General features: G+C 48.7%; 1 protein-coding gene and 1 pseudogene across 1 annotated transcript; one reads left to right on the forward strand and one right to left on the reverse strand.

Moving 5' to 3' along the window:
• Window positions 1–25,717, reverse strand: part of LOC149462496 (uncharacterized) — a 124,880-nt pseudogene extending 99,163 nt beyond the window's left edge.
• On the forward strand, window positions 1,125–3,953 carry LOC149462498 (uncharacterized). The gene has a single exon (XM_089676789.1). It carries the CDS (start codon window positions 1,229–1,231, stop codon window positions 2,546–2,548), a length of 1,320 nt encoding a protein of 439 aa, XP_089532915.1. The 5' UTR covers window positions 1,125–1,228; the 3' UTR covers window positions 2,549–3,953.
• Window positions 25,718–26,313: the final 596 nt, after the last annotated feature.

The following is a 26,313-nucleotide window of genomic DNA, read 5'->3' on the forward strand; positions in this document are numbered from 1 at the left end:
GAATTCTGGGACATTCTCCAGTAACAGACAAGGGATGTGTCTGGATGGTGACTGTATCATTGTGTGTGTCAGGTTCCTATAAGGTGTCAGGGTGTCACTGTCTATTTCTCCATGGAGGAGTGGGAGTATTTAGAAGGACACAAGGACCTCTACAAGGACGTCATGATGGACAATCAGCCGCCCCTCACATCACCGGGTAAGAGGAGACTTTATTGTAAAGGAGAGAGCAGTACGGAGGATCCACCTAGATCCCCCATCATCTGATAAACACATAGAAACAATGGATTCAGTCTCAGGAGATGGGAGGCAGCGGTGTGGGACCTCTACAGCTTGTCTCATGTGGACATCTAGGCCACCACTGAGTGCTGAATACCAATATTATGAGTCCTGACCATTTCATTGTATAATTTATATTGTACACATCCCCCTGACCCCTGCACTATATACTCTATGTTGTACATTACATACTCCTGACCCCTGCACTATATACTCTATGTTGTACATTACATACTCCTGACCCCTGCACTATATACTCTATGTTGTACATTACATACTCCTGACCCCTGCACTATATACTCTATGTTGTACATTACATCCTCCTGACCCCTGCACTATATACTCTATGTTGTACATTACATCCTCCTGACCCCTGCACTATATACTCTGTTGTACATTACATACTCCTGACCCCTGCACTATATATTCTGTGTTGTACATTACATACTCCTGACCCCTGCACTATATACTCTATGTTGTACATTACATACTCCTGACCCCTGCACTATATACTCCATGTTGTACATTACATACTCCTGACCCCTGCACTATATATTCTGTGTTGTACATTACATACTCCTGACTTCTGCTCTCCCCCTCCCCCCACTGCTATATATACACATAATATGGATTCTCTTTTGTTACACCCATTTCCTCCCAGCTGGACATTTTATATCGGATGATGTGATTGGAGCACAGACTTTTACATGGTGATAATAATGTGATAACATCCTCCAACTTTGGACCCTTAAACAGAAAGTGATAATGAGGGAGGAGTCAATACCCCAATGATGGTGGTCTTCAGGATCAATCCAGTCTTCATCTTGGTTGTTCTCCCCCCATCCTCACTCTCTGACCTCTGGTGGGACTCAGCCAGTCCTGGTTTGGGGGAACCAATCAGCTCCTGTCTAGTAATCCTCTTTGTCTTTGTATTTTAGTCCATGGCCGGGAGATGAGGAAAACCTCCGAGGATTGTCTCACTTTGTCTCCAGACTGGAAAGTAGAAGATGAGGACATCACACAGTATAGTCCAGGAGAAAACCCGGCTCCCTCCAATGTCCATCCGGCACCACCCAGTGTAGATGGACCATCGGATTCCTCGTATCCTGAGGAACCTCAGATTGTGCGGGACCGGGCCGGCCTTCCAACAGGGAAGAGCTTCTTCTGTACTGAGTGCGGGAAGAGGTTCCATTCTAAATCCAAACTTAATGTGCATAAAAGAACACACACAGGGGAGAAGCCGTATTCCTGTCATGAGTGCAGGAAATGTTTCCATTCCAAATCACTTCTTAATGTTCATAAAAAATCCCATATGCAGGAAAAGCCACATTCCTGTCCTGAGTGCGGGAAGTGTTTCAGTTTTAAATATAATCTTAATGTGCACAAAAGATCTCACACGGGAGAGAAGCCATTTTCCTGCCCTCAGTGCAAAAAATGTTTTGCACAAAAATCCCATCTACAAATACATCATAGAACATATCACATGGGCGAGAAGAAATATTCCTGTCCTGAGTGCGGGAAATGTTGTTTACAGAAATCACATCTTATTACACATCTAAGGCTTCACACAGGAGAAAAACCGTACTCCTGTTTTGAGTGCGGGAAATGTTTTTCAGATAAGTCAGGTCTTTGCAGACATCAGAAATCTCACACGGGGAAGAAGCCGTATTCCTGTTCTGAGTGCGGAAAATGTTTTTCACAGAAGTACAATCTTTCCACACATCAGAGATGTCACACGGGGGAGAAGCCATACTCCTGTCCTAAATGCGGGAAATGTTTTTCAAGTAAGACCCATCTTCACACACATCAGAGATCTCACACGGGGGAGAAGCCATATTCCTGTCCTAAGTGCAGGAAATGTTTTTCAAGGAAGTCCCATCTTCACGCACATCAGAGATCTCACACGGGGGAGAAGCCGTATTCCTGTCCTGAGTGCGGGAAATGTTTTTCACAGCATGCCAGTCTTTACAGACATCAGAGATCTCACAGCGGGGAGAAGCCACTTTCCTGTTCTGAGTGCGGGAAATGTTTTTCAAGTAAGTCCCATCTTCACACACATCAGAGATCTCACACGGGGGAGAAGCCGTATTCCTGTCCTGAGTGCGGGAAATGTTTTTCACAGAAGTCCAGTCTTTACACACATCAGAGATCTCATACGGGGGAGAAACCATATTCCTGTCCTGAGTGCGGGAAATGTTTTTCGCAGAAGTCCCATCTTTCCAAACATCAGAGATCTCATGCGAGGGAGAAGCCACTTTCCTGTCCTGAGTGAGGGAAATGTTCCTCACTGAAGTCCTGTCTTCCTGTACATCAGGGGTTCCACACAACCCTGGAGGTGTATTAGTGCCTTGAGTGCGGGAAATGTTTTTCACAGAACTCCCATCTTTACAGACATCAGAGATCTCACATGGAGGAGAAGCCACTTTCCTGTCCTGAGTGAGGGAAATGTTCTTCACTGAAGTCCTGTCTTCCTGTACATCAGGGGTCCCACACAGCCCTGGAGGTGTATTAGTGCCTTGAGTGCGGGAAATGTCTTCTAGATGAATGTTGCTGGACATCCCAGCTCTCATGTGGGGAAGAAGCACACCCTGATATACACCTCAGATATACTCCATGGCTGATCTTCCTCATGGAAGAAACAGTTCATAAAGAGATCAGAGGCCGCCAAAGACATGAATGAAGTGTGGGACTGGGTTGGCCATTGATAGCAGGAGAATAAAAATGGGGTCCTGATCTGTCATTGGCTGCACACAGTTTGTGGCGGGAGATTTCACAAACACTTGGAGGTGTGATTTGTAAACAACAATATTGGACAGATGTGATCGGTGCTGGCCCAGCTGTGATGAATATTGGTGGTATTGTATTCATCCAGTGATGACATTAAGGCCCTGATTTACTAATGTGTCTAGGTGCATTTCCGTGGGCTAACAATCCAGGAATCAGTCTAAAAAAGCAGACTTGGTAAAAGGCATGTCTAACACTGACCAATCACTGCAGAGACGTTCACATTGAAATTTGCTTTGTCAAATATCAGGACTTCACTTTAAACAATATCTGACATTTCCAAAAAAAAGTTTAAATGGGTAAAAAGTAGTTTTTTAAAGCAAGTCATGACAGTGAAGAACTAGACGCTTTTCCAACGTCTATGTCTGATATAACTGAGCATGTGCAGAACACGTTAGACGTCCTCTGTGGGCACTTTCTTTTTAGCCCCTGCTCAATAGTAAATCTCTGTATGGATTCCTCTGACAGCCGGCACTCGGTCACGTCTCCTGTGTGTGGATTCCTCTGACAGGCGGCACTCGGTCGTGTCTCCTGTGTGTGACAACCAGCACCATTTGTAGCCAGGCGGATCTTTATGTATTCTAATTTGATTTCCTTAGTTCTATTTATTCTGATTTTGTTTGTTATCCTTTATAATTATTTCTGTAATGATTTTACATATTTTGAAGGTCTAGATAATATATATTATTGACAGCTGAATCTAAAAATAAAGGTCAGTAATAAAAGAAAAATGGTGTGGGGTCCCCCCTCCCATTCACACCAAGCCCTTTGGGTCTGGTATGGATTTAGAGGGGAAGCCCCACACCAAAATGTGAAAAAAAAATGGCATGGGATCTCTCCCAAAATCCCTACCAGACCCTTATCTGAGCATGCAGCCCGGCAGGTCAGGAAAGAAGGAGGGATGAGCGAGTGCCCCCTGTACCATACCTGGCCACATGCCCTCAACATGGGGGGGTGCTTTGGGGCAGGGGGGCCTCCCAAAGTACCTTGTCCCCATGTTGATGGGGACAAGGGCCTCTTCCTCACAACCGTGGGGGCTTATTAGAATCTGGAAACCCCTTTATAAAGGGGGCCCCCAAATCCCGCCCCCCAGTTGAATGAGTATGGGATACATGGTACCCCTACACATTGACATAAAAACAAAAAGTGTAGTGTGAAAAAAGACAGAAGTCTGTCTCTGACAAGTCCTTTATTTAAAACACTAAAAGAATGTCCCCCACAGTGGATCCAACATCAATCATGATGCCCGCCATCACCACCGCTGCTGCCGCTACCTGAAAAAATCATTTAAAAACAGGCTCTGCTCCCACCGATGGCTTCCAGCCATCTGCTTCTGAGGTGGCTTGACAGTTTTTAAATATATAAGGGGCGGGGCCACCGGGACATCATTAGCAGCATAATAAAATACACCCTGAAAGCCTGGAGGTGCTTATTGGATTTTGGAGTCCTGTGTGTAGCTAGACTGCCAAAACATCTCTCACATGTGGTGCCCCCATACTCGGGAGAAGTAGCAGAATGTATTTTGGGGTGTAATTCCACATATACCCATGGCATGTGTGAGCAGTAAATCATTACAATGGCAACTATGTTTAAAAAAGAAAACTTTTTTTGCCATTTTTAAAAACTTGTGACAAAAAAATAAAATCTTCCATGGACTCAACAGAATATTCCTTTTGGTTTCTACTTTCCAAAAAGGGGTCATTTGGGGTGTTTGTACTATTTTGGTATTGTAGCACCTCAAGAAATGTGATGAGTAGTCAGAAAGTAAAAGCTGTGTAAATTTCAGTATCTAACCCATAGTTTGTAGACGCTACAACACTCACACACAGCAATCAATATACACTTACTGGGATTTTTTCTTACCGGAGACATGGAGCAGAATACAAGATAGACATATCTAACATAGAAGTTAGAAAATATTTTTTTTTGTAATGTTGGTCTTTTTTCATTTATATGGAACACACCCAGTGCTGATCAAATACCACTAAAAGAAAGCTTTATTTGTGTGATAAAGGATATAAATGTTGTTTGGGTAAAGCGTTGCATGACCGAGCAATTACCAGGTGAAATAGTGCAGTGCTGAATAGTAAAAATGGCCTGGTCATGAATGGGGGAAACCTTCCACAGTTGATTGGATCCAGAGAACAAAACAATCTATAGCTGACCATACACTGTTAGTTCTTTTGTTCAGATTTCTCCTTCCACACAAACAATGTGAATGGAGGAATCCCTCCCACTGGGAATACACTGGTGGCTGCAGACGCTGATTGACAAATGTTTTCCATCATATCCCTGAGACAGAAACAGCCAACTTTTGTTGATGGAGAACAGCCACACATGGAGCGGAATGTATTATTATTATACAGGATGTATATAGAGCCAACAGTTTGCTCATCACTTTACATACAATATGAGGGCAGACAGGACAATTCCAATACAATTCATTACAGGAGGAATCAGGGGGCCGGCTCGTTACAGCTTACAATCTAAAATGGAGGGTCAACTGATACAAAAGGTAATAGTTTGGGGGGATGGGCTGATGGAGAAAATAAAAGTACAGATATTAGGTGGGGGCAGGATAGGCTTCTCTGAAGAGAAGGTGTCACGGTATGGGAGCCTGCCAATTATTAATCCCCTTATTAATGCCTTGTATCACATGCCCTCAGTGTTCTGCTCTGTATTGTTCCAATTGTTCCCTGTGTCACTAGGCCAAATGGCCAAATCAAATTACTCTGGGTCCCCTCCCTCCTGGCCAGCTGGCTGGGAGCTCTCTGCACACCTCCCAACCTGATTTTCATCTATGCAGACATCATCCCTGGCCCCAGGATGTCCCTGTCACCAGCCTGATTCTCCCTGGGGTCTAGTGTTCCCTTCCCCCTCCCGGTTGCCAAGGCGACCGGGAGCGTCCTGCAGCAGTTTAAGAGGTGGATGCTGGGAGCTCCTATTCATTCTGGTGTGGAGTCTGCAAGGGATCTCAAGCTTCGGCGAGACCCTTGTGAATAGACTCTGCAAGCCTACCCCAGCTTCACGGAGACTCCACAGGAGGGAAGAGACAACCAGAGAAAGTTTGCCTACGATTGCGAGAGACCCCACAGAAGGGAGAGAGACTACCACAGCCTGCCTGCTTTTTGCCAGAGGCCCCACAGAAGGGGGAGAGACTAACACAGCCCATCTGCCAGAGCCAGAGGCCACCCGCCTGATCCGGACTCCACAGGTACCTGCGTTCTGCTTCTACCCCTGGGAGACCAGGCACCCTGTTGGATCCATGAATACCTGCTTCCCCCCTGTGTTACCTGAACTGTTGTGGTGGTGACTCCTCGCACCCCTTTCCTGTGTCGGACTACCCCTGTTACAGGGACACCCCCTTGGCTCTCCTAGTGGACTATAAGTGGGTGGGGCCCCCTCGTTACCATTTAGTGGCAAATCCACCCTCTCTGCCACCCAACGTATTAAAGGACTGCCGTCTGTTTGTCTCAATAAAGCTTTGTGCGTCTGCCATCCACTCTGTGTGTTCTTTCCTGCCTTTCCTCCGTCACAGAAGGGTTCTCAGGGATCATCTAAAAGTGGACAGAGTAGGAGATAGACAGATTGGGGTAGGGAGTTCCATAGTATGGGAGAGCCTTGGGAAAAGTCCTGGAGATGAGCATGGGAGGAGGTGACAAAGAAGCTAGAGAGTAGGAGGTCTTGGGAGGAACAAAGAACAATTTGGTTGGTATTTTGAGACTGGGTTAGTGATGTAGGTGGGGGCTAAGCTGTGGATGGCTTTGTAAGTTAGTATTTTGAATTGAATTTGTTGGGTGAGTGGCAGCCAATGAAGGGATTAGCAGAGAGGAGTTGGGTTGGTTCCTGGTCAATCAGCCACATTCAGTCAGTGTATGGTCATCATAACCCGAATGGTGTGTATGAGTAGCGGGATGATGAATAACATCCTCCCAGGAGGAGAGACCATTCCCAATCATCCTACAAGACTTCATTCAATGTCAATCTGCAGCTTCTACAGCCGGCATCGAAGTACGGACTGAACTTTTCCTGTTCTGTTCTTTGTCCAAATGGCGGACTATTTGCTGATATATAGTAGCTGTATGTCTACCACTTCTAGACAGAACACCTTCCTTCCTGTCATTGGTGGTAAGAAACCAGCGGATGGCTACCAGTGATGTCACCCGGCCCCATCAGGAGTCCCCAGCCATGTAAGTAAAGGGGCGGAGATAGCATGACATCACTAACCAAAAAGAGTCACACGCTCATATTTGGATAATGACATCACCCTGGAGACCGCGCCCCTCTTTTACATTTAGCGTATAGGGACCAGAAGTCGTCATTCATGGTCAGTGCAATAATGGATCATATGTATTCTCTGGAGTTGTCATCATGATTGATGATGATCTGCATTGCTGGACAACATGGCTGACGGATTTACAATGATGGACATTTTAAAGTCTTTTTATTATAGAGCGTGGATATAGGGAGTGAGGGGTCCAGGGAGAGCGGGTATAGTGAATGCGAGGTCCGGGGAGAGCGGATATAGTGAATGTGGGGTCCAGGGAGAGCGGATATAGTGAATGCGGGGTCCAGGGAGAGCGGATATAGTGAATGTGGGATCCAGGGAGAGGGGATATAGTGAATGTGGGGTCCAGGGAGAGGGGATATAGTGAATGTGGGGTCCAGGGAGAGGGGATATAGTGAATGTGGGGTCCAGGGAGAGGGGATATAGTGAATGTGGGGTCCAGGGAGAGGGGATATAGTGAATGTGGGATCCAGGGAGAGCGGATATAGTGAATGTGGGATCCAGGGAGAGGGGATATAGTGAATGTGGGATCCAGGGAGAGGGGATATAGTGAATGTGGGATCCAGGGAGAGGGGATATAGTGAATGCGGGGTAAGGAGAGCATGGACATACGGAGTGAGGGGTCTGGGGAGAGAGGATATAGTGAATGTGGGGACCAGGCAGAGTGGATATAGTGAATGCGGGGTCCCAGGAGAACAGATATAGTGAATGCGGGGTCCCAGGAGAATGGATATAGTGAATATAGTGAAGAGGGGATACAGGGAGAGGGGATATAGTGAATGCGGGGTAAGGAGAGTGTGGATATAGGGAGTGAGGGGTCTGGGGAGAGCGGATATAGTATATGCAGGGTCCAGGCAGAGCGGATATAGTGAATGCGGGGTAAGGAGAGCACGGATATAGGGAGTGAGGGGTCCGGGGAGAGCAGATATAGTATATGCAGGGTCCAGGCAGAGCGGATATAGTGAATGCGGGGTCCCAGGAGAACAGATATAGTGAATGCGGGGTCCAGGGAGAATGCAGGGTCCGGGGAGAGCGGATATAGTGAATGCAGGGTCCGGGGAGACCAGTTATAGTGAATGCGGGGTCTGGGGAGAGAGGATATAGTGAATGCGGGGTCCGGGGAGAGCAGATATAGTGAATGCAGGGTCCGGGGAGACCAGTTATAGTGAATGCGGGGTCTGGGGAGAGAGGATATAGTGAATGCGGGGTCCGGGGAGAGCAGATATAGTGAGGGGATATAGTGAATGCTCTCCCCGGACCCTGCATTCATAATATCCCCTCTCCCTGGACTCCGCATTCACTATATCCGCTCTCCCTGGACTCCGCATTCACTATATCCGCTCTCCCCGGACCCCGCATTCACTATATCCGCTCTCCCCGGACCCCTCACTCCCTATATCCACGCTCTCCTTACCCTGCATTCACTATATCCCCTCTCCCCGGACCCCGCATTCACTATATCCGCTCTCCCCGGACCCCGCATTCACTATATCCGCTCTCCCCAGACCCCGCATTCACTGTATCCCCTCTCCCCGGACCCCGCATTCACTATATCCGCTCTCCCCAGACCCTGCATTCACTATATCCGCTCTCCCCGGACCCCGCATTCATTATATCCGCTATCCCCGGACCCCGCATTCACTATATCCGCTCTCCCCGGACCCTGCATTCACTATATCTGGTCTCCCCAGACCCCGCATTCACTATATCCGCTCTCCCCGGACCCCGCATTCACTATATCCGCTCTCCCCGGACCCTGCATTCATTTTATCTGGTCTCCCGAGACCCTGCATTCACTATATCTGGTCTCCCCGGACCCCGCATTCACTATATCCGCTCTCCCCGGACCCCGCATTCACTGTATCCGCTCTCCCCGGACCCCGCATTCACTGTATCCACTCTCCCCGGACCCTGCATTCGCTATATCCGCTCACCCAGACCCCGCATTCGCTATATCCTCTCTCCCCGGACCCCGCATTCACTATATCCGCTCTCCCCGGACCCCGCATTCACTATATCCGCTCTCCCCGGACCCCGCATTCACTTTATCCGCTCTCCCCGGACCCTGCATTCATTATATCTGGTCTCCCCAGACCCTGCATTCACTATATCTGGTCTCCCCGGACCCCGCATTCACTATATCCGCTCTCCCCGGACCCCGCATTCACTATATCCGCTCTCCCCGTACCCCGCATTCACTATATCCGCTCTCCCCGGACCCTGAATTCACTATACCCACTCTCCCCAGACCCCGCATTCACTGTATCCACTCTCCCCGGACCCTGCATTCGCTATATCCGCTCACCCAGACCCCGCATTCGCTATATCCTCTCTCCCCGGACCCTGCATTCACTATATCCGCTCTCCCCGGACCCTGCATTCACTATATCCGCTCTCCCCGCACCCGGCATTCATTATATCTGGTCTCTCCAGACCCCATATTCACTATATCCGCTCTCCCCGGACCCCACATTCACTATATCAGCTCTCCCCGGACCCCGCATTCACTATATCCGCTCTCCCCGGACCCCGCATTCACTATATCCGCTCTCCTCGGACCCCGCATTCACTATATCCACTCTCCCCGGACCCCGCATTCACTATATCCGCTCTCCTCGGACCCCGCATTCACTATATCCGCACTCCCTGGACCCCGCATTCACTATATCCGCTCTCCCCGAACCCCGCATTCACTATATCCGGTCTCCCTGGACCCCGCATTCACTATATCCGCTCTCCCCGAACCCCGCATTCACTATATCTGGTCTCCCACAGTCCACAGAACATGGAAATACAATTATTTTAGTAAATTTAAGCATGTACATGTACTGTACTGAGTTTCTAAAGTGTCCCTTGTAAAGTGTCCCCTGTGAGAAATGTTTGGCCCCCAAAGATCCCCATCGTGGCCCCGACCCACACAATTCTTTTCACTCAATAAATTCTTTATTATAGTTTTACTTCTAACAAGATTGTAATCATAGAATCAGGAAATAACAAAGGAAGGAATCTGATTGGTCAGGAAGATCCCTTGTGTGGAATGTGGGGGCGGAGTCATTATTATTGGTGTACAATACAATACACAACGTGTTCCATTATTATAACAAAGTATTGTAGAAAAGATCCCAACATGTGACATGGCTGAATGAATGCTGGTCATATTAGTTCATCTATTCTCTAAGTGGGGTGGTATCTATTGGGCCAATCCCTTTTACAAACCACACATAATATCGCCCTTCAAAGTGAAAACAGAAACGATTTGCACAAAATCAAAGAGTAGAACTATTTTCCGGTGGATCCCCTCTACCCAGACCCCATATGTAGACATAGAACAACAAGCTGTGTTCCCTCTCGTGCCGCACTCCTCCAACCACCCAAACCCACACAGAAGCCAAGGGAAATAATGAGAGGAAAGTTCCCCCCTAGTTTGGGGTGGAGTTCTCCTTCCCTCCTGTTGGGGGATGGGAGAAGGATGGACTGAAGACAGAGAGACGCTTCGGGGTCACCACTGTTCTGTAGAGCCTTGAAATGAAGGACATCAACTTCAGAAGTTCTTGTTGTCTGTGTAAAGTTCCCCGATAACGAGATCTGGGCTCTCCCGGTTCACACATATTACAATACAGGCTTAAGCTGGACAACTGCGTCAAAGTAATCCTCTATGGCCAGTCCTACTCTGCTCTGCCTACACAAGTGCTACTGTGGACACAATGCTAACATAGGGGAAAAGACACAATGGGGAGAGCTACAAGGTTCAGGTCTGGCTACTGACCCAACAATACAACAAACAAGAGATAGGACTGGCCATAGAGGGATCACTTTGACGCAGTTGGCAGCTTAAGCATGTATTGCAATATGTGTGAACCAAATATCCCTATTTGTTGCATAGTCTGCTTGAAAGGGTATATACCAGAGTGCAGAGGGTCCTCAGAATTTCACTAAAAAACATTTCCCGCACTCAGGATAGGAATATGGCTTCTCCACTGTGTGAGATCTCTGATGTGTGTAAGGACTGGACTTCTGTGAAAATTTTTTCCCACACTCAGGACAGGAATACGGCTTCTCACCTGTATGAGATCTCAGATATTGGTAAAGACTGGACTTCATTGAAATAATTTCCTGCACTCAAGACAGGAATATGGCTTCTCCCCCGTGAGATCTTTGATGTGTGTAAAGACTGGACTTCACTGAAAAACATTTTCCACACTCAGAACAGGAATATGGTTTCTCCCCTGTGTGAGATCTCTGATGTTTATAAAGATTGGACTTCTGTGAAAAACTTTTCCCGCACTCAGGACAGGAATGTGGCTTCTCACCTGTGTGAGACCTTTCATGTTTGACGAGGTCTGATTTTTGTGCAAAACATTTCCCACACTCAGGACAGGAATACGGCTTCTCCCCTGTGTGAGTACTTTTATGCACATTAAGATTTGATTTATAGGGGAAACATTTCCCGCACTCAGTACAGGAATATGGCTTCTCCCCCATGTGAAATCTTTCATGTCTGTAAAGATGAAACTTCACTGAAAAACATTTCCCACACTCTGGACAGGAATATGGCTTCTCCCCAGTGTGAGATCTTTTATGCTCATTAAGACGGGATCTATAATGGAAACCCTTCCCGCACTCAGTACAGGAGAACTTCTTCCCTGTTGGAAGGCCGGCCCGGTCCCGCGTAGTCTGAGGTTCCTCAGGATATGAGGAATCTGATGGTCCATCTACACTGGGTGGTGCCGGATGGACATTGGAGGGAGCCGGGTTTTCTCCTGGACTATACTGTGTGATGTCCTCATCTTCTACTTTCCAGTCTGGAGACAAAGTGAGACAATCCTCGGAGGTTTTCCTCATCTCTCGGCCATGGACTAAAATACAAAGACAAAGAGGATTACTAGACAGGAGCTGATTGGTTCCCCCAAACCAAGACTCCGCCCACATTAGGCAGCTTGGTCTCTGAGGAGCTTACAATTCCACCCTCAAGGGAACTAGGAAATGGCTCCTCTGATCTCCTACCAGGTCATTTTTTTATTCATGGACCTTAGTCAGAGAGTGAGGAAACAACCAGAACTGTCTTTTATAGGAGGGACAGTGATGAGGGGATTATAGGACGAGGGTCCCCACCCCCTCTATCACTCATCGCCATCTTCCCAACACAAGAAGTACTGCACTTCCTTATTTAGTCCATGATTTAGTCATGAAGAACAGCGGGCTGAGCCCCACCAGAGGTCAGAGAGTGAGGATGGGGGGAGAACAACCAAGATGAAGACTGGACTGATCCTGAAGACCACCATCATTGGGGTATTGATTCCTCCCTCATTATCACTTTCTGTTTAAGGGTCCAAAGTTGGAGGATGTTATCACATTATTATCACCATGTAAAAGTCTGTGCTCCAATCACATCATCCGATATAAAATGTCCAGCTGGGAGGAAATGGGTGCAAAAGAAGGATTATATAATTTACAATTTATTATATATTATACAAATGTTAGGACTATACAATTCATGATGTAATGTACAAAAGAGTATATAGTGCAGGGGTCAGGAGTATGTAATGTACAACATAGAGTATATAGTGCAGGGGTCAGGAGTATGTAATGTACAACATAGAGTATATAGTGCAGGGGTCAGGAGTATGTAATGTACAACATAGAGTATATAGTGCAGGGGTCAGGAGTATGTAATGTACAACATAGAGTATATAGTGCAGGGGTCAGGAGTATGTAATGTACAACACGAAGTATATAGTGCAGGGGTCAGGAGTATGTAATGTGCAACACGGAGTATATAGTGCAGGGATCAGGAGTATGTAATGTACAACACGGAGTATATAGTGCAGGGGTCAGGAGTATGTAATGCACAAAATAGTTTCTAGTGCAGAGATCAGGAGTATGTAATGTACAACATAGAGTATATAGTGCGGGGGGTTAGGAGGATGTAATGTACAACATAGAGTATATAGTGCAGGGGTCAGGAGGATGTAATGTACAACACAGAGTATATAGTGCAGGGGTCAGGAGTATGTAATGTACAACAGAGTATATAGTGCAGGGACCAGGAGTATGTAATGTACAAGTTATATAGTATAAGGGTCAGTACTCACAGAATTAGTATTCTGTAATCAGTGGAAGCTTAAATGTTTACTGTAGAGGGGTGGTGTTGAACGTGGTATACTTGGACAGGGGGTGGCTGTGGAAGTGGTATACTTGGACAGAGGGGCGACGGTGGACGTGGTATACTTGGACAGGGGGGTGGCAGTGGAAGTGGTATACTTGGACAGGGGGGTGGCTGTGGACATGGTATACTTGGACAGGGGGGTGGCTGTGGACATGGTATACTTGGACAGAGGGGTGGCTGTGGACGTGGTATACATTAGCACAATATATACAGTCCTCCACTCTGATGGGAATACATTAGACCTTGTTTTCTCCCGTATTTGCACTCCCTACAACCTCACAAACACCCCCTTTCCTCTCTCTGATCACAATCTCATCACCTTCACAGTCTCCTCGTCTTCAAACACCTATCCCTCCAAGCAGCCAACAATTACCCGCAGAAACCTTCACAACTTGAACCCGGCTCCTTTCCACTCTGCAACTGACCAACTCTATGACAGAATCTCTCCCCTGTCCTGCCCTGACCTGGCCACTGCTGTCTACAACAGTTCACTGTCATCCACACTAGACTCACTTGGTCCTCTAACCACACGAAGCATCAGGCCCCGACCATTACAACCTTGGCAAACTGACCACACCGGACATCTTAAATGACATGGTCGTGCGCTGAAGTGATTGTGGTGTAAAACCAAATGCCACCAGGCGTTCATCAGATATAAATCTGCTTTCTTCACATACAATTCCTCTCTTCATGCTGCCAAACAAGCCTACTTTGTCACTCTCATCAATAGCTTGTCATCCAGTCCTCATCATCTCTTCTCTACTTTTAACTCTCTACTTTCTCCACCTCCACCCAGTACCTCACTCACTGCTCATGAGATTGCAAATCATTTCAAAAACAAGATTGATGCAATTTGTAGGGGCATCGCCACTGCACAGACATCCATCCCACTTACCATACCTTATACTAAACCTCCCTCAACACTTTCCTCTTTTGACCTTCCTACTACTGAAGAGGTCACTAAGGTTTTCTCAGAAGCCCGTCTCACTACCTGTCCCCTGGATCCTGTCCCCTCACAACTACTATGGTCACCCTCTTCTTCCATCCTATGCTCCCTCACTCACATCTTCAACCTATCCCTCTCTAACGGTGCCTTCCCCACCCCTCTAAAGCATGCGCACATCACTCCCATACTTAAAAAGCCCTCCCTGGACCCCACCAACCTGAACTACTTAAGACCCATCTCCCTGCTGCCATTTACCTCTAAACTCCTAGAACGCTTAGTCTACAATCGCCTGAGCTCCCACCTCACCGACAACAACCTTCTTCACCCTTTACAGTCTGGCTTTCACTCACTACACTCCACTGACACTGCCCTACTAAACCTCACTAATGATCTACTAACTGCTAAAACCAATGACCACTACTCTGTACTCATCCCAACCAACGGCCACTACTTTGTACTCATCCCAACCAATGGCCACTACTCCGTACTCATCCCAACCAATGGCCACTACTCCGTACTCATCCCAACCAATGGCCACTACTCCGTACTAATCCCAACCAATGGCCAGTACTCTGTACTCATCCCAACCAATGGTTACTACTTCATACTCATCCCAACCAATGGTCACTACTTCGTACTCATCCCAACCAATGGCCATTACTCCGTACTCATCCCAACCAATGACCACTACTCCGTACTCATCCCAACCAATGGTCACTACTCCGTACTCATCCCAACCAATGGTCACTACTCCGTACTCATCCCAACCAATGGCCACTACGCCGTACTCATCCCAACCAATGGCCACTACGCCGTACTCATCCCAACCAATGGCCACTACTCTCTACTCATCCCAACTAATGGTCATTACTCTGTACTCTTACTGCTTGACCTCTCTGTGGCTTTTGATACAGTTGACCATCTCCTCCTCCTCAAAAAACCCCACTCTCTTGGCCTCAGAGACTCTGCTCTCTCCTGGTTCTCCTCCTACCTTTTGCAGCACTCCTTCAGCATTACCTATAATGCTACCTCCTCCTCTTCACTCCCTCTTTCTGTAGGGATCCCTCCATGTTCTGTTCTTGGACCCTTCTCTATTCTATCTACACCTCCTCCCTTGGTCACTTGATAAACTCCCATGGCTTTAAGTACCATCTCTATGCTGATGACACACAAATCTATCTTTCTACCCCTCACCTCACCCCTTCAGTCTCCTCTCACATTTCTAACCTACTAAGCAACATATCGGCATGGATGTCACTCCACTTCCTCAAGCTCAATCTTTCCAAAACTGAGCTCTTAGTATTCCCCCCAGTCCGTGCCCCCTCCCCTGACTTCTCCATCAAGATCAATAACACAATCATCAGTCCCTCCCTCATGTCAGGGTACTAGGTGTATTCCTAGACTCCCATCTGTCCTTTCACCCCCAAATCCAATGGCTGTTCTAATATTGTAGACTTCACCTCCACAACATCTCCAAGATACGCTCGTTCCTAACCTCGGAAACCACTAAGCAACTTATTCACTCCCTTGTTATATCTCGCCTTGACTATTGTAACTCCCTCCTCGTTGGCCGTCCTCATCGCAGGCCATCCCCTCTTCAGTCTATCATGAATGCTGCTGCCAGATTCATCCATCTTACTAACAGTTCTATATCTGCCACCCCTCTCTGCCGATCCCTCCACTGGCCTCCATTCAGTGTCCTTCACCCCTCTCTGCCAATCCCTCCACTGGCCTCCATTTAGTATCCTCCACCCCTCTCTGCCAATCCCTCCACTGGCCTCCACCCCTCTCTGCCAATCTCTCCACTGGCCTTCATTCAGTATCCTCCACCCCTCTCTGCCAATCCCTCCACTGGCCTCCACCCTCTCTGCCAATCCCTCCACTGGCCTTCATTCAGTATCCTCCACCCCTCTCTGCCAATCCCTCCACTGGCCTCTACCCCTCTCTGCCAATCCCTCCATTGGCCTCCATTCACTATCCTCCACCCCTCTCTGCCAATCCCTCCATTGGCCTCCACCCCTCTCTGCCAATCTCTCCCTTGGCCTCCATTCACTATCCTCCACCCCTCTCTGCCAATCCCTCCATTGGCTTCCATTCACTATCCTCCACCCCTCTCTGCCAATCCCTCCACTGGCTTCCCATTGCCCAACAGATAAAATTCAAAACATTAACAATAACATATAAAGCCATTTATAACTCCGCCCCAAATTACATCTCCGATCTTGTCTCTAAATATCACCCAACCGTACTCTCCACTCCTTGCAAGACCTCCTGCTCTCTAACTCCCTTGTTTCCTCCTCCCATGCTCGTCTCCAGGAATTCTCCAGAGCTTCCCCTCATCCTCTTTCTTCAGGGAAGCCTAGCATGCCCTCAGCTAATACTGGAATCTTCTGCTCTTCCAACCAGTACAACCCCCCACAGTTACTACCTTTTGTACCACTAGCCCCTCCCTCCTAGATTAAAAGCTCCAAGGAGCAGGGCCCTCCTTTTCCTCTTGTATTGAACTTTATTGTTGCTGTATTGTTGTCAGGGCTGGAGTGGGCGAATAAACAGGCAGGCCTTATGGTAAGGTCACGCACCGACTGACGACAGCAACCACCCACAGGCTGGAGTCCCTCAGGGCACGGAGTCTAGGCCCCAGGCTGCCTTTCACCAGGGCCCCTGATGGTGGGGACGGACTTGACACAGCCTGAGACCAGGTAGCGACCCCCAAGTAACCTCAGCTGCGGTAACGGCTGCCGCCAATGGCGTATAGCTGGTGGGAGCCAGATGGGAAGACATATAGCGTGGTCGGACAGGCCGGGTCAATAACGGCGGGACAGACAGTACAAGACAGTAGGCAAGAATACTCAGGTCACGGGTCGGTATCCAGTAGAGCAACGAGAGCTGAACAAGGGCTTGCGGCAATGAAACATACAGGACACGAATGCAAAGAGCAGCTGCAGACAGCAGGCTTAAATGTGATCAGCCACACCCTCCTGGAGGAGGAGCCACAGAGGCCTGAAAGCATAAAGCCTCCCACCTTGCTTTGCAGAAACCTAAGATGGATGCAAGCACATGGAGCAGCAAGCTCTGAGGAAAGGTAGGACCTTGACAATTGTCTCCCGTTATATTATAAAGCACTGAGCAAACTGTTGGCACTATATAAATCCTGAATAATAATAATACTTGGAGGGGTGTCAGTGGACGTGGTATACTTGGACAGAGGGGTGGCGGTGGTATACTTGGACAGAGGGGTGGCGGTAGATGTGGTATACTTGGACAGAGGGGTGGTGGTGGACGTGGTATACTTGGACAGAGGGGTGGCGGTGGACGTGGTATACTTGGACAGAGGGGTGGCAGTGGATGTGGTATACTTGGACAGAGGGGTGACAGTGGACATGGTATGCTTGGACAGAGGGGTGGTGGTGGACGTGGTATACTTGGACAGAGGGGTGGCGGTGGACGTGGTATACTTAGACAGAGGGGTGGCAATGGACAAGGTATACTTGGACAGAGGGGTGGTGGTGGACGTGGTATACTTGGACAGAGGGGTGGCGGTGGGCGTGGTATACTTGGACACAGTTCCCCACACACGGCTAATGTGTAAGGTAAAGTATATAGGCTGGAAAAATCTGAATGTAAATGGATAGAAAACTGGCTAAAAGATCATATTCAGAGAGTAGGGGTAACTAATTCATACTCTGCAAGGTCTAGGGGTGTCAGTGGGGTACCCCAAGGTTCAGTGTTATTAGTGGGGTACCCCAGGGTTCAGTGTTATTAGTGGGGTACCCCAAGGTTCAGTGTTATTAGTGGGGTACCCCAGGGTTCAGTGTTATTAGTGGGGTACCCCAAGGTTCAGTGTTGTTAGTGGGGTATGTAGCAAGTGAGCATAAAGAGATGGACGCGGTCATCCATCTTGCTAAAGATCCTCCATCTTGTATAACTTCTATTCCCAATCAGCTTCCCTCCAATTTCCCCCCTCCCTCAGGAATGTGGTCTGTATGATACCAGAGATCACAGGCACAGTGGGACAGCTCATGGTTATAAATCCCAACCTAGCTTGTGCCTGGATGTCTGTTAGCTTCTCAATCTGAGATATCGTAAAACCATAAACCAGTCCTTCACTGAGCTTTAAAGACATTCCAGCTAGGTATAAAACAGACTCACATTTAAAAATCCCCTTTTCCATATAATTTGATATCTGGAGAGATGAAAGACTTACATAAAACCAGGAATATATTCAGATCGGTCACTTTAATACAAGTCGTCTGATACCTTACACCCACCTAGCTGAACTCTACAGGAGAGCAGAAAATTATATCTCCTTAACCGTCCCAAGCAGGTATGTCATATTTAATATCTAGACGTTCAGCAGATCATTCTGTATATTAATCTACTAGTGGCTAGGCTGCTACATGCACCGAGGGTAAATTATGAATCATGATATAAACTGCGAGGGATTTTGGTTCTAGCTTGGGTCTCCGCCTGCAACACCCTCCCCAAATGAGGCGATTGGTTCTCTGCTTCAAGGAGACACCCTGCTGAGTTCCAGGAAAAGACTTTTATGCTTGGAGCAGAAAGTTAAGTTGAGTAGGTCGTGTTGAAGTTGAAGAATCCTCCCTTTTAACATCAGAAATACCTTTGGGAGATAAGGCACCCTTTTGGCTCAGGACCCTTGAATCTGCTTAACCCAGGACTTTTGACAAGTACTCTACCTCTCTAAACTTCTGTTATCTCTTTGCTGTGTTATTGTGCTCTGTATTTATATATTTTTTCTACATCTTTTTCTGTAAATATTTTTATTGCACCCTTTTGATGTTTTAGTAATAAATCTTACTTTCTGAAAGTGTTGAACTGTTTCTAAAGCTCTTTAATGCAAACTAAGAATCCCTGTCTATGAAGAGCGCTACTGTGTGTTTTTAAACCTCTATATATCTCTGCCTGCAGTGACAGTGGTATACAGACGATTATTCAACATCATAGTGTTATTGCTGATATTGGCGAGTTTTCTCCTTCTCTGTACAAAAAGGAGGTGGTGGCAGTGTGAAGGGTTAATTGCGCAATTAACCTGACCCAGTAACAATCACTCTCAGGCTGCAGGTACACAGATTGTGGTCCATTAGCTGGAAAACCTTTGTGCAGGGTGCAGCTGGGAGTGGCACTGTTACATCGCGGTTTTAGATTGGCTAGTCCTTCGGTCACGAGTTTGGTGAGAAGGGCTGGGGATCTGACGTCACAATCATCACAGGATACCCCAAGGTTCAATGTTATTAGTGGGGGATGCCAAGGTTCAATGTTATTAGAGGGGTACCCCAAGGTTCAGTGTGATTAGTGGGGTACACCAAGGTTCAGTGTGATTAGTGGGGTACCCCAAGGTTCAGTGTAATTAGTGGGGTACCCCAAGGTTCAGTGTTATCAGTGAGGTACCCCAAGGTTCAGTGTTATCAGTGGGGTACACCAAGGTTCAGTGTTATCAGTGGGGTACCCCAAGGTTCAGTGTTATTAGTGGGGTACCCCAAGGTTCAGTCTTAGTGGTGTACCCCAAGGTTCAGTGTTATTAGTGGGGTACCCGAAGGTTCAGTGTTATTATTGGGGTACCTCAAGGTTCAGTGTTATTAGTGGGATACCCCAAATCTTGTTTCTAACCTCTGAAACCACTAAGCAACTTATTCACTCCCTGGTTATCTCTCGCCTTGACTATTGTAACTCCCTCCTCATTGTCCGACCTCATCGCAGGCTATCCGCTCTTCAGTTTATCATGAATGCTGCTGCCAGACTCATCCACCTTACTAACCATTCTGTATCTGCCACCCCTCTCTGCCAATCCCTCCACTGGCCTCCACTCAGTGTCCTCCACCCCTCTCTGCCAATCCCTCCACTGGCCTCCATTCAGTATCCTCCACCCCTCTCTGCCAATCCCTCCACTGGCCTCCACTCAGTGTCCTCCACCCCTCTCTGCCAATCCCTCCACTGGCCTCCATTCAGTGTCCTCCACCCCTCTATGCCAATCCCTCCACTGGCCTCCACTCAGTGTCCTCCACCCCTCTCTACCAATCCCTCCACTGGCCTCCACTCAGTGTCCTCCACCCCTCTCTGCCAATCCCTCCACTGGTCTCCATTCAGTGTCCTCCACCCCTTTCTGCCAATCTCTCCACTGGCCTCCACTCAGTGTCCTCCACCCCTCTCTGCCAATCCCTCCACTGGCCTCCACTCAGTGTCCTCCACCCCTCTCTGCCAATCCCTCCACTGGCCTCCACTCAGTGTCCTCCACCCCTGTCACCGTTCACCCAAATGCCACGCCCACAGCGACTAGCTAACCGAGGCACGCACGTGCGGACATGACTTGGGGTAAGAGGGAAGAAGGAGGACTTAACTTATAATATATCTACGTATATAAGACCAGCCGTGATACACTTTCACAACACGCACTACCTCTTGGCCACCACCAGAAGGGAGACTCCACTCCAATCCAGCTAGCCGACCACACACTGGCAGATACAAATCCTATATACAATCTGGTGCACTGATTAGAGTTGAGGAGCAGCCCAGCAATCACACACCCTTTTAGGATCCCTCCAGCTATCCTACAGCTAGGAACCCGGTGTGAATCACTTTTCCACTGTCCACACACCCCCACACCAGACACACCACAAACGGTAGCTTGCCACCACACAACAGTTTATCCACAGAACGGTCTGTTGAGACACCACACACACACACATCTCCGTATTGCAGATCTGTTACCTTTTCAATCTGCACGCAATCTGCCAACATGCAGTGCAATTGCATATAGATTGGCAATGAGCTTGACCGAGCATATAAAGGCACTAAAATACAATACAATCTAATCAAATCTCTCCGGAGATATGAGCCCGTGCTTAAATACACAGAAGTCACTTATTAATTTTAAGATTTAATATCCTGAAAGTGGGGAGTGCATAAAATATGTACAAAGTATACAAAGTTACAGAAAATACAAAACATACAAGAACACACTCAAATGACTATTCACTATAAAATAAAAGGGAATAAATAACAGAAATAAAACTTTTACCAAGATCTATCCTGCTACTGGAGCAAGTCAGAGAAAGTCAGCAATCTGTTAGTCAAATAGAACTGGCTCCATAGGAATCACCCTGTCTATATCTCTGGGTCCTCAATTTATGGGAATATGGACGTAGGATGGACATTAGTTCTTGCCCAATTGACTCTGGGGGGTGTTCCTGTACCCGCCCACAGGATGTTCTGGGTGCTGACCTGCCCAAAGTCAACTGGACCAGGAACGGCTTGAATCACCAAATCAGGTATTGAATTTCCAACACCAGCGCATCAGTCCGATTGCGACAGTACCAATCACTGTTCCGCTATCGCACCCCACATAACCATTTCCTGCATTTTTCTGGGGTTCTACATAGGTCACAAATATAGTTTTATATGCTTATGTAGCCTACTGTCAAGGTCCTACCTTTTTCCTGTGGTTATGTTACTTCATGTGCTGGTGTCCATCTTGGATTCTGCTGTGCATGATGGGAGCCCTTTTATGCCTTCAGGTTTCTGTGGTCCATCCTCCAGAGGGGTGTGGCTGATGACATATAAGCCTGTGGCCCGCACATGCTCTTTGCACTTGTGTCTTGTGTCTTTGTGTTGCTGTTACTCTGTTCTGACTCTCGTGACTCTCCTGGTATCTGATTCGGCTTGTCTTGACTATTCTTTGTATTCTCCTTTGATCTGACCCTCTGTTGCTGAACCCGGCTCGTGACCTGTGATTCTCGTCTGCTGTCCTGTACTGTTCTGTCCTGTTGTTGTTGACCCCGGCTTGTCTGACTACTCTTTTGTCTCTTCCACCAGCTACACGCCATTGGCGGCGGCCATTACCGCAGCTGAGGTGTCTCGGGGGCCGCGACCTGGTTCCTGGCTGCGTCAAGTCCATCCCCACCATCAGGGGCCCTGGTGAAGGGCAGCCTGGGACTTAGACTCCGCGCCCTGAGGGACTTTGGTCTGTGGGTGGTGGTTGTCGTCAGCCAGTGCGTTACATTGTTAGGCCTGCCTGTCCGTTCCTCAGCTCCTGCCCTGACATTACACAAGTGCCATGAACCCTGACGGTGCAGGCACGCCTTCGCTCCCAATGCTAGTCGCCAGACTCGATCAACAGGATCACCTGTTGGATCAGTTCGCTCAGGCGTTGCAAACTCTGCTTGCACGCACCGCGCACCTTACTCCTGGTGTTATTAGGCCGGTTGTCGCTCCGGTGGTCGCTTCCGATGCCGTTCCGCTTGCTGTGCCTACCGCCGCGGCTGATGCGGCACCCGCGGTGTCCAGAGGTATGACCGGTTCAGCCCCTCTTCCACAGCGCTTTGGGGGTGAGCCGAGTCAGTGTCGTGGGTTCCTCAACCAGGTGGGTATTTATTTTGAATTAATACCCCACGCCTTTCCGTCTGAGAGGTCAAAGGTGGGGTTCCTCATCTCACTACTCTCAGACAAGGCCTTGGCCTGGGCAAATCCCTTATGGGAGAGGAACGACCCGGTGATTCAAGATTTTTCTGGTTTTGTCGATGCCTTCCGTAGGGTATTCGACGTACCGGCTCGTTCCGCCTCGGCGGCCAAGCTGCTCATGACCATGCATCAGGGTTCACGGACCGTGGCCGAGTACGCTATAGAGTTTCGTACCCTGGCGGCAGAGGTCGGTTGGAACAATGAGGCTCTGGTGGCTGCGTTTTCCCATGGTCTTTCTGACTCATTGAAGGACGAGATTGCAGCTAAGGAACTGCCTGTGGTGTTGGAGGAGCTCATCTCTTTCCTGATCCTGATTGACACCAGGCTCAGGGAGAGGCCTTCACTCAAGGAACGCCTGCGGAGGCCTTCCAATCGACTGGCACCTGCGTTTTCTGTCCCACCCGTTCCTCCCTCTCCTCCCACGCCTCCTGGGGATGGCTTGTCTGGTGGGGAACCCATGCAGCTGGGGTTTGCTCGCCTTTCCGAGGGGGAGCGGGCCGCTCGGCGTCGGGAGGGTCGCTGCCTGTACTGTGGCCTCGGTGGGCACTTTCGGCAGTCTTGTCCGGTCCGTCCGGGAAACGCTCGCACCTGAGATCATGTCGGGGACAGATCTTGGGTGGAGTTTCCTCGTCCCCGGCGTCCCGCAAGGATAAGCCACTGATCACCGTGGTCCTTTCTTGGACAGGGGGCTCGGTGACGGCCCAGGCGTTGGTAGACTCTGGGGCCGGTGGGTTGTTCTTGGACAGCTCGTTTGCTGCGCAGCACTCCATTCCCCTGCAGGCTCGTGCTGCCCCATTGGTTCTCGAAGCAATAGATGGCAGGCCCCTGCAGCCGCCGCAGGTTACCCACGAGACCCTGCCAATAGAGGTAGCCATTGGGGCTGTTCACAGGGAGTTGGCCTGTTTTCAGGTGATTTCTTCCCCACACTATTCGGTGGTTTTGGGGTATCCCTGGCTCTAGAGGCACAATCCAACCTTCAATTGGCAAACAGCCGAGATTCTCTCATGGTCTCCACAGTGTGGGGCCGGGTGCATCCGGGGGCCGGTTAAGGTATTGTGTGCCTCCTCAGACTCTGCGTTGCCCACCGACTATGGGGAATACCGGGACGTGTTCGATAAGGTACGCGCTGGTACCTTACCACCGCATCGTCCTTACGACTGCGCCATATCCCTGCAACCCGGGGCCACTCCTCCACGTGGCAGGGTGTACCCTCTCTCGGTTGCGGAGAATAAGGCCATGGAGGAGTACGTGGTGGATGCGCTTTCCCGGGGGCACATTCGTAAGTCTACTTCCCCAGCAGGAGCGGGGTTTTTTTTCGTAAAGAAGAAAGGTGGGGAATTGAGGCCCTGCATCGATTATAGGGGTCTCAATCGGATTACCATTAAAAATGCATATCCAATTCCTTTGATTTCTGAGTTATTCGACCGCCTTAAGGGAGCAACGGTCTTTACCAAACTCGACCTTAGGGCGGCGTACAACCTCGTACGGATCAGACAGGGGGATGAGTGGAAGACCGCGTTTAACACTAGAACTGGGCACTACGAATACCTGGTGATGCCCTTCGGATTGTGTAACGCGCCCGCGGTCTTTCAGGAATTCATAAACGATGTCCTTCGTGATTTGTTGCAGCAATGCGTAGTGGTTTACCTGGATGACATCTTGGTTTACTCTACCTCCATGGAGTCCCATGTCCAGGATGTTAAGCAGGTGCTGCAACGATTGCGTGAGAACGGACTCTTTTGTAAACTCGAGAAGTGCGAGTTCCATCGATCCCAGGTTGCCTTTTTGGGCTACATAATTTCCGCGGAGGGATTTTCCATGGACCCTCAGAAGGTTGCGGCAGTATTGCAGTGGCCTCGTCCCAATGGTCTTCGGCCCATTCAGCGCTTTCTGGGTTCCTTCCGCGGATGTCCATGCTCCTGCCCTCCTCCGCGCTTTTCATACCCGCTTTCCTCAGAAACCTTTTGTTGAGCCGCGGAGGGGGAGGGGTCCTTGAGGGGGAGGTACTGTCAAGGTCCTACCTTTTTCCTGTGGTTATGTTACTTCATGTGCTGGTGTCCATCTTGGATTCTGCTGTGCATGATGGGAGCCCTTTTATGCCTTCAGGTTTCTGTGGTCCATCCTCCAGAGGGGTGTGGCTGATGACATATAAGCCTGTGGCCCGCACATGCTCTTTGCACTTGTGTCTTGTGTCTTTGTGTTGCTGTTACTCTGTTCTGACTCTCGTGACTCTCCTGGTATCTGATTCGGCTTGTCTTGACTATTCTTTGTATTCTCCTTTGATCTGACCCTCTGTTGCTGAACCCGGCTCGTGACCTGTGATTCTCGTCTGCTGTCCTGTACTGTTCTGTCCTGTTGTTGTTGACCCCGGCTTGTCTGACTACTCTTTTGTCTCTTCCACCAGCTACACGCCATTGGCGGCGGCCATTACCGCAGCTGAGGTGTCTCGGGGGCCGCGACCTGGTTCCTGGCTGCGTCAAGTCCATCCCCACCATCAGGGGCCCTGGTGAAGGGCAGCCTGGGACTTAGACTCCGCGCCCTGAGGGACTTTGGTCTGTGGGTGGTGGTTGTCGTCAGCCAGTGCGTTACATTGTTAGGCCTGCCTGTCCGTTCCTCAGCTCCTGCCCTGACACCTACAGAGTTTCCCATCAGTAGGTAGTATTTTCATCTCTCTGCAACTGCAATTTTAGCTTTTACATACTCCTTTGATCTCCTGATATACTTCAAAGCTCTGGTCTTCCGCTGTCATGAAGCCAACCCGTCTCCAGCCGTTTCCTTCCATGTTTCCCCAGAAGGTGACAAATCTTATTAGCACCCAGGTGCCACTTCTAGCCTGAGGAAGCTCTGTCTCTTTTCAGATGCTAATGGCTGACCATCTGCCTCTGAGTACCAATGGCTGAATATTTCTTTAATGACAAGAAATTAACTACATTTACAATTACATATTGCTACAGGTCACATCTTATCTACTCAATTCTGTACATTTATGTCACAACCCCTCTCTGACAATCCCTCCACTGGCCTCCATTCAGTGTCCTCCACCCCTCTCTGCCAATCCTTCCACTGGCTTCCCATCCAACGGATCCAATGGATAAAATTCAAAACACTAACAATAACGTATAAAGCCATTTATAACTCTGCCCCAAATTACATCACCGATCTTGTCTCTAAATATCACCCAAACCATACTCTCCGCTCCTCAAAAGACCTCCTACACTATAGCTCCTTTGTCTCCTCTTAACATGCTCATCTCCAGGACTTCTCCAGAGCTTCTCCCATCCTCTGGAACTCTCTACCCCAATTTTTCAGACTATCACCTACTCTGCTCACTTTCAGGCGATCTCTGAAAACTAATCTCTTCAGGGAAGCCTATCCTGC

This window comes from Staurois parvus, unplaced genomic scaffold (assembly GCF_062004578.1).
Source record: "Staurois parvus isolate SC_StPar_1 unplaced genomic scaffold, SC_StPar_1.0 ptg000174l, whole genome shotgun sequence".
Classification (NCBI taxonomy): Eukaryota; Metazoa; Chordata; class Amphibia; order Anura; family Ranidae; genus Staurois; species Staurois parvus.

Excerpts from the sequence above, each read along its gene's own strand:
- LOC149462498 (XM_089676789.1), top strand. The coding sequence starts at position 1,229 with ATGAGGAAAACCTCCGAGGATTGTCTCACTTTGTCTCCAGACTGGAAA.